The 10,003-nt window shown below is 36.4% G+C and overlaps 1 protein-coding gene across 2 annotated transcripts in view; it reads left to right on the plus strand.

Moving 5' to 3' along the window:
• Positions 1-4,055, plus strand: part of Tspan12 (tetraspanin 12) — a 62,815-nt gene extending 58,760 nt beyond the window's left edge. For both annotated transcript variants that reach the window (XM_013019939.1, XM_013019940.1), the window contains exon 8: positions 2,454-4,055. In XM_013019939.1, coding sequence (XP_012875393.1) covers positions 2,454-2,759 — 306 coding nt within the window. In that variant the 3' untranslated portion in view covers positions 2,760-4,055. The remainder of the gene's footprint in view (positions 1-2,453) is intronic.
• Positions 4,056-10,003: the final 5,948 nt, after the last annotated feature.

The following is a 10,003-nucleotide window of genomic DNA, read 5'->3' on the forward strand; positions in this document are numbered from 1 at the left end:
CCTGTGTGTTGAGGGGACTGCTGAGTAAGGCAAAGGTATCCTCTCATTATAAGTCAATTTCATGATCGAAGTTTTGGACATCTCTGGAAATCAGATTTCCCCTTTCCCCCACCTGAATTTTGCTGTGGTTACTCAGTTGTGAGTTGAATAACTTTTCTAAACAAGCTCTATAAGGTCTGTTTTCTTTGTCATGTGTGGCCACGTCTTAAGTAGTTTACTAGTCAGGTAATGAATGAATAGAGATTTCCTTAGATACTGAGGAACCAGCAAGTCTCCCCACCTTGGCCAAGGTTGCACAGAACCTCAAGGGCATCCTGAGGTGGAAGGCCTTCCCAGGTCTTATGGGCACAATCCTGGGTATATGTGTAAATTTCTAGATCCTCTCACAAATATGTTAGAGAGCTTTGGCAATCCCTCCCAGGAACTTACTCCCAGCTTCTTTTTAAGCTTTTTGGTTAGTGCTACAGTGTGCAACTATAATTTAATTCCTGGACTAGCATCAATGATCAGCAGTTGTTTCTAATTGTCTTTGGTAAACACTAGCAGGGGAGAAGACTGTTCCAATGGTTGGGCTCCAACTCAGGTCACACAAAGACAGCCTTGTAAGTGGGGTCTTCCAGGGAACTACCAGACTTGACAAATGATGTTAATTCTCACAGGGAATGGGGCTTTGAAGGAGCTCCAACCCCATTCTATGTGGTGTGACCAGTTTTCAGAATGATTTGCAGACTGCTGTTTTTCATGACTCCTGCAGAGGAAGGGAAAAGGAACAGGGCACATTCAAATGTAACAAAGCTTACTATTTTCCCCAAAGATCCAGGTGCTTTTCTTGAATAAATGCTTCTCAGATTGCTACAAATATTGGCTTATATCCAGAGTTGTGAAAAATTTGAGTGTGACCACTTTTGTTTTTGGCTATAGCTTCGTTGTTTACATATAGGAGAAACTGTTCAGACTCCTATGTTTCTTTTGTTGATATCACTGAAGAAGTGTTGTAAAACTTACTTTTCCAAGAGAAAAAGCTGAACACACTGATTTCAATGATCCATTTTCACTCCACAGCATTTAGTGTTAGCGAATATATTTAATTCACAAACTGTTCTGTGGTATATAATTACCATATCTTCAAAAAATCAAATGTGATTGTTTAAAAATATTGCTTTTTCCACTATGTCAAAATACAAGGCCTAACAAATTATACTTGATTCTTAATTTCTATTTTACTCACAGTTTTAAAAAATACCTCTTCCACATGGTTTCTCAGCTTTAAATGAATTAGTTGAAAAAGATGGGAGATTTTATACCATTTCTTTTAAAGAACTATATGGGTAAAATTTAAGATGCAGAGACTATTGTAAAGGGCCAGTTGAAATGATACTGGACTGAAAGCATTTCATAGTGTGCAATTCTAAGAACCATTTGCAGATACATTTCTTACATTGTTGACCTTTTCTATGCTGCCCATTATAAAACACTAGGGTTCTATAAACTTGGGCTTCCTTTCCTAAAATCCAATCCGCTTGATATGTAGACATTAAATGTCCTTCTTCCTGTTGTCCTGGGAACCTGAGGAACTGACATGTTCTCTGCTGCTTGTCATTGTTATGAGTAATGGCAACATCCATTCTTCCTCCAGTGTCTATTGAATTGTGGCAGGCTAATTTGTTAGCTTCTAAGTAGAGCATAATCTCAGTCTTGAAAAGTTCTTGAAATGTATTAGAAACTGTCTTAGATTTTCACCTTAATTTATAGTTAAATTCCCTTTAGAAGAGTGAATTGCATCTATCTATCTATCTATCTATCTATCTATCTATCTATCTATCTATCTATCTATCTATCTATATTCATCTGTCTGTTTGTCTGTCTATTTTACTGGAAATTATCCACCAGTATTAGTTACATGAGATGCTGGTTACTGCAGTCTGTTCAAGATAATAATTTACTTTGAAAAAATTTGGAGCAGTCTAGCAGGCCAGCAATCTCTGGCTTATGCCAATACTGTTGTAATGCCTTTTGGGTCATCCTCTCCTCAATCCATTTACATATTATTCATGACTGCTTTCCTATTACAGTGGCAAAAGCAGATAGTTACAGAGAAGATCATGAACTGTAAAGCCTGAAATATTTGCTTTCTGACCTTTGTACATACATTCCACATGGTTTCTCAGCTTTAAATGAATTAGTTGAAAAAGATGGGAGATTTTATACCATTTATACCATTTTATACCATTTCCCAACCCCTTCTTCTAGACACTGGGTTGTATGAATGGATTTCAATTTTTGGATGGAAAACAAGTGATAGCCTGGTCATGATTAAGCAAGTAGGCTTTTGTTCCCCCAATAGCTTTTCCTACTGGTAGTCATTGTGTTGAGCTTTATCATTTTAATTAACTAATTCTAGTTGTTTTCACTATTTTTGACTTATCCAAATGACTATGTTATTTCTTTTACAGGGTTGTGGGAAGAAAATGTATTCTTTCTTGAGAGGAACCAAACAGTTACAAGTACTAAGGTTTCTGGGGATCTCCATTGGAGTGACACAAATCCTTGCCATGATTCTCACCATAACTCTGCTCTGGGCTCTGTATTATGACAGAAGGGAGCCTGGTACAGACCAAATGATGTCCCTGAAGACTGACACTTCTCAACACCTGTCATGCCACTCAGTAGAACTATTGAAACCAAGCCTTTCCAGGATCTTTGAACATACATCAGTGGCAAACAGCTTTAATACACATTTTGAGATGGAGGAATTATGAAGAAAGGCAAGGAAGGAAATCACACACTTTTGTCATTGGACTTGAGTTTTTGAGTACATTATATGTCTCAGAAAATTGTGGACATAAAGATATTTCCATAAAAGAAAAAACCAGGAAAACTTATACATGACCACCTGGATAATACTTGGTGCCTTTTATAATGCTAAGTAAGGACAGTTCTGATACTCCTGATATTTCCTTCTTATCCTTTATAAGATTTTCTGAGCCTATTGATGCTTCACAACAGCTTGGATTAATCAGCATTTTTACAACCATGTGAATGATGAATTTGGAGCTACCATAAAGTATGATTTACCTTCATCTGCTAGTATGTAAATTATCAATTAACTACTAACATAGAAATTTAGACATTACTAATGACTTTTATTACTTGGTAATATATTATTTTGAAGGTGACTAGATAATCCAAGATATGGAAGGAAACTTTCAAGATTAGTGACTACCTAAATGTGATTTTGTTGGTAACAAAAAATTTCTCACAATTTAAAATAGCAAACTAACACATTGCCTTAAACTGATCAGGGATACATATGTATATAACTCTGTGATAAGTCTGTATAATTCAGTAGATTTCAGTTGTTATAATGTTAAGAATAAGAATTGTGGAAAGGATAAATTTATTCATTATAGCACTATTCTTTTTAGCCTTTCTTGATAAGAGAGTTTTTAAATTCTGTCTTGAGTCTATATTATATTCATACCTGTTAATTTAAATGCTTAACCACTAATTTTGAAAATTACCAGTATGATACGTGGGAATCATTGTAATTCTGCATGTAGTCTGCTCTCTAGGAAGTATTAACAAAAAATTTACATATAACATAGTTGTTCAGCAAAAATTTGGATGCTATTTTTCTCCCAAGTGAGGACACTTTTATGACAATAAGTGCTTTTTAAAAAGACCTTATATTTTTTTTCAAAAAAAGAGAATCTCCAAGATGATATTATTTTACAGAGAATAGTTTTCTTTTTCCAGAAAAGTGCTTTTGAGATCCATTCAAATAAGTGATAATTAAACTAGAGATTACCTTTGCTTTATTTCACTAATTACCAGGGCAGATTACACAGATTAATACATTTTTACAAAAGTAGAATATATTTATTTGAAATGGGAAAAGTGCATTTTACTGTATTTTGTTTGTATTATGTTTATTTCTCAGATTATAGAAAGAAAATCTTAAAACAAGTGTCAATAAATATTTTATAGAGAGTTAATATTCGGTTTATGCCTACTTTTTACACATTAAAAGTACCTTTACTACTGAAAAGATTAGCAAGAGGGGAAGTAAGAAAGAATGGCTTAAAAAGGATTAATTTCTGAACTCTGGAACTAATCTGTATAAGTATGTTAGCTTCACTGAAAACAACAACAACAATAAACATTGTTTATTTCTCAATCTTGCTTTTTTAAAGCTAGAAATAATATAGTTTGATATAATTCAAAAACGTGCCAGCTGAGTGCTGTGGTTCACACTTGTCAGCCTTCTACTCAAGACACTGAAATCCAGAGGATCATGGTTTAAAGCCAGCCAATGTAGAAAATTCTGTGGTACTCCATTTTTTAAATAACCAACAAAAAGATTAAAATCAGAGTTGGAAGCATGGCTCAAGGGTTCGAATACTAGCTAAGCAAGCAAGCAAAGCAAGTGTGAGACTGCCAAAGGCCCCAAATGGCCGTATATGCTAATTTATCTTCGTAAGATTTTGATATCCTAGGTTTTACAGTTATTATTAAATGACTCTAGTTGGATATGGTAGTATATATTTGCACTCCCAGCTAGTTAGGAGACTGAGGCAGCAGAATCGCTTGAATGCATGAAGTATAGGCCAATCTGGGTAAGATACAGCAAGAGTCCTTGCTATAAAATTGAGAGAAAAAGAGAAAGAGAGATAGAGAGAAGGAAGAGAAGGAGGTATGAAAGAGGAGGAGGAAGGGAGTGAGGGAGAAGGAAAGGAAAAGAGAATGAATCTTAGGAATACAACATTTGAAATTAACTGCCAAATTTAATATCTTTCATGAATTCAAATTTTAATGAATTGAGCAATTGTATGATCAATTAGAAACAAAAGAATCCCCCTTTATAATTTTCTTAATAGTCTAGCAAACATAATATCACATGCTTTATGCAAGCAGCTGATATAGCTCTGTTTCAATAGAAGGGCTTAGACAATGGTGAAATTTTGTTTTAATGTATCTCATAGTTATTGAATGATCAAGCTTATATTGAGTTTAGAAAAAAATCCTCAAATTATAAAAGCTGATTTCCACATTTTTTAGACTACATATTTTTGATATAATACCTGGCTTACTACTCTCTAGAATAGTCTCCATAAATTTAAAGAGTCAGCTTATATATAACAAATACATTTGCTTAATGGGAACAAATGACATTTATAGCAGTGGTCCACAAAGGCCTCTTCTAGTAGCAGTGCACCTGGGATAATAAAACTGCAAGGAACTTTAAGAAGTATATTTAATGCCCTAAAGCTGAGGGAGCTGTCTAGTTGGGTACTGTGCAAACAAAATTGTTAACTATTTCTTTGGGAATTTTTAAAAAGCTTTCTTTGTTTAAAAAAATCTTGATTTTTCAAGTCAATTTTTTAGAAAAAGATTATTTTTAGACTGATTAGAAGGTAATTCAAAGTGCCCTGGAGACACAGAGATGGCAATTAGACATGATGTCTGTTCATAAACCCTGTAAAATCTAAGTGAGAGATGCCTGGGATAACCACAGGGAAAAGAAATAAAGGACGTTGAGGAGTAGGGCCAAACTCAGGAAGAAGAGAGTGAGGAAAGTGGGAATAAGAAGTTACATCAAGGAAATGCACAGTCAGGAAGGAGCAGTGGGGGTGGGCTCATGGAAAACATTCTGTAAGGCCATGACCCATGGCTCTGAAGTTAAAACAGTATGCATTATTATTTGGGGTCCATGGTCTACAGTTCAGTGTGGTTAGATAGAACACATCAGATTTAGAACAAACACCATGGGAAATGGCATAGGTAATATTTGAGATAGGGGTATCATTCAGTAGGTTCCAAGAAGAGCCCTTGAAATGTCTTTGGAAAATAATAAGCCATATGTCAGAAACTTCATAGTATTCGTCAAATGAGAATTGAAACAGAGAGACAGGTGAAGACATGGTTAAAGATTCTCTGGGGTCAAGCTGTCATTTACCAGCACCTAGGTAAATGGAGCATCCTGGAGCCATACAACTATGCAAACTCAAGGGGTGGGAGGATCAAGACTCAGGAGTGATCCTTCTATGCTCTTGGAGAAGAATGAAGATTTGCACAGGACAATGAAAGTCAAGAAACCATCCGTATAAAACAGATTATAGCAATTCTTTCCCCAAACTGACAGCAGATTGATCTTGGGGAGCATGAAAAATGTAAAAGAACTGACACCTTGTACACTGGCAATAGTATTAACCCAGAGAGAAGGCTGGAAGGGACTGAGCATGTGGGAGGGAAATTGATTTGGTCTGGGACACACTGAGTTGAAGAAGCCTGCAGGACATGCAGATGGAGGTGTCCACAGGCAGCTGTAAATCCCAGTTTGGCACGCAGGAGAATTCAATGGAGAGCCTGAGAAGGTTTATGCATTGCTTTTCCATCTCACAAAGCCTGACAGAAAATGGGCTGAGAACCAGATCTCATATGAAGAGAATCTTAAGCTACTAGAACTTCTTTTTGTCGGAACTCCCTTTCCTACTTATGAGTCAAAGAAGGTGAAGAAATAAGAAATGAAAATCTATTGACTTTTCTTTGGCAGAATGAGCATACTGTCTTTTAGAAGTACTTCTCACTGCCATGTTGTTCACCTTAACCCTGCCCAACCCCTTCTTCAGCCCAAGTTTGAAAATGTACTTCCCTTTCCTAGGAACTGAATTATTATTTCCTCACATCCAAGTGGATCTTAGAAACACATATGGGAAAACCTGTGATATTATCTTGAAAGCTCACTTCTTTCTATTTTAATCTACTGATGGCTGTTGAACCTTCCTACATTCATAGAGACTACCAGGAGTCAGGCATCAGATGCAAGTTGTATACAAGTTGCTTTATAGGTATCTTCTTTGCTCTGCATAGCTCTTTGAAATTTGTAGGCAATAGCAGTACCATTTTACAAGCAGAAGAATGATGCAGAGGCTGTTTAGTGAGTACATTGCAGCGCTCCCCTTCTCCTCCCCCTCCCCCCCCCCATCCCGCCCCTCACAACCTCCTGCGCACACACACTTGGAGCATGGCATCATCATCATCAGCCTGTAGTGTGGCTTTGCTGATTCTTTACAACAGAAAGCAAGTATTTTTTTTCGTGTCAATCAATATCTCTGGGCATAATGGCTCTCCAAAATCTACTCCTCCTTCCAGAATTACATTTTCTTCTTCCTACTCTTCCCAGAACAAGTCCAAATTACCTAAAGCTTTGATTGAAGCCATAGATTGCTCTCTCTTCTGACTTCCTCTGGTTCTTTTCACTGATTAATCTAGGCATGTGCACAGAGCCAAATTAATTTCTTTAGTCAACCTCATTGAGGGAATACATGCGCATAATACATCAATTTTACGTTTACAGGTAATATGTCCTATGTATTTGTACGTATATATATATATATATATATATGTACATGCTCATATAACCATGACCACACTCAATATATAGGACAATTTTGCTATCTCAAAATACCATTGCCTCTTATGTAAATCCTGCAATCCCCATTCATAGCCTCTGTTAGCAAAGATATGCTAAATACCAATCGAATGAGCTCATGTAAAATACAATTCTTTTCCTGTCACTTTCTTGCAAGCATTTGCAAGGACTCTCTGTTCAATGCAACACATACCTTTCCAAAACATTTGTGTGTATGTCATATATACAGCACTTTGGACTAAGTGAAGTTCAGAGGCCAAATCTTGCTAGGCCATAATCAAGCAGTAGCCCAACATGTAGAACGCAGCTTCATTGTTCAACCCTTCAACATACAATGGAATAAGTAAAATAGAAGTAACTTTATATTTCCTAAAGCACACATGTGAGTAGCCCAGAGTTTGGTACCCTGAAGCACTCACTGCTTTTCTCCTGCTTTTCTGCTATTGTACTACGTTGTTTCTCAGCTCACATCTTTACTTCTTCATTTCATTCAGCAGGCTAGATAAAGAGGCAGGTTTAAGAGAAGGAAGCAGACCTCTACCCTTGAAGGACATACCCATAAATAGACTTCACTAGCACTCTGGTCACATGTCTAGTAGGAAGCCATCACATTCTTTCTTCTGGCTATCTATTCATCTAGCAAAACCATGTCATTGTATGACCATAGACTGAGGAGAAAATGTGCATTGGCATCAATTAGCAAGTCTCTTCTTCACTTCTGTGTAACTGTGGAATAATATCTTCCTTGGAAACACATTTTCCCAAACAAAAACCCCAATACTTTCTAGCTAGCTGGTCAACCATGGTCTGCTCATTGCTTCTAAAATCCCATGAGCCCTTTGCTTTATTGATTTGACTCCTCTTGGCCTGACCTGGCAGAAACTCACTTCTAAAGATTGAATTTGTACTTGACTTTCAAATCCCAGCTCAGCAGCCACTTTCTACTAGAAGCTTCTTCCTCTGTCCACTGCAGCGCATAGCATTCCTTTCTCCTCTTAGCTCAGCATTTATTGTTTGCTATAATATCTCGTTTATCCTAGTATGGTCCTATCTTATAATGCTACTTTTCATTCGTACTGTTTTTTTTTTTTTTGCTGTATATCTGATTTCTCTTGAGAGTAAATATTTTGTATCAGTATTTTCCACTCAGCATTTTGAATAAGCCTTAGCAATATTCATTATGTATGAGTTGTCTATTTATTCCCTGTGTATATTAATTAATATATGCATGAGCATGAACTAGTTAAATGAATCAAAAACTATTGTCCAAAACTATTCCAATAAGGAACAACCACTGTAAAGGAAGCTATCTATTTTCCTTGGTTGGGACAAAGGACATTAAGTTATCATGGGCTAAGTACTGTAAATGGATGAAGACTGGATCTGCAGCATACCTTTGGAGCTCAGTCCAGTCTTATAAATGTTTGAATGAGTTGTCAAATTATATTTGTGGGTTAATAATATAATAGTGTCTTAAATTTATAAATTGCTTTTATAGCTAACCTCAGATCCCTGAGCTTTCAATATACATTGGGGTGAGTAGTAATGTGTAGAGTACTACCAGAGTGCCTGTCTCCCAGAAAATCCCTGGAGGGTGTAAAATGGGAGATTGTTACTAACTGTTCATTTCTATGCAATTAAAAAAAACGCAACTTGAAAATAAATGCACCAAACAGTATCTCACCTAGTCTTTTTTTAAATTTTTTTTTATTTGTGAAGATACTGTACAGAGGGGTTACAATTACATGGGCAGGATAATGCGTACATTTCTTACCAAGCATTGCAGCCTCCTCCTTTTGTTTACCCTTCACATCCCTTCCCAGCCTCCCCCCTCCCCCCCAATCCCAATCTTTCTCCTTCCCCCCCTTTCCCCCCCACCCCCGCACCAACGTTGTAAAGCTCGTTTTGGACATGACAACTTGTACTTCTCATTGTTGCAACAGGTCCACCTGTATCTTTAAACAACTGGTTTTTCCCCATCTCCTCCTCAAGTTATACTGACATCAAATATAGTGAAAGCAGACGTTATACTGTGGGGGAGGAAAAAACAAACAAAAAAGAGATAATCTTATAAGTGCATTAGAAACACATGCATGAAAGAAAAAAACATTAAGATACATATCTAAGGGTTCAATTTCCTGACATCACATTATCTGACCTTTTCCCTTGACTCATAGATATACTAGATATTGCAAATAAGGGAAACCATGGGACCTATGTTTCTTCGGGCCTGGCTTACTTCACTTAATATGATTTTTTCCAAGTTTTTCCATTTCCTAACAAATGGGGCAATGTCATTCTTTCTGATGGAGGCATAGAATTCCATTGTGTATATATACCACATTTTCTTGATCCATTCATCTACTGAGGGGCATCTGGGTTGGTTCCATATCTTAGCTATGGTAAATAATGCTGCAATAAACATAGTTGTGCTGGTAGCTTTAGTCTCACCTAGTCTTTAAATAATCCCAATGAGTTCAGTATTATAAAATAAGTAAAAGCAGAGATATTAAATTATATATAAAGGTTTTATATGGTTTAAGTTGATAATTTGTATTCTTTAGGTATTTC

This window comes from Dipodomys ordii, unplaced genomic scaffold (genome assembly GCF_000151885.1).
Source record: "Dipodomys ordii isolate 6190 unplaced genomic scaffold, Dord_2.0 Scaffold48, whole genome shotgun sequence".
NCBI classification, from domain to species: Eukaryota; Metazoa; Chordata; class Mammalia; order Rodentia; family Heteromyidae; genus Dipodomys; species Dipodomys ordii.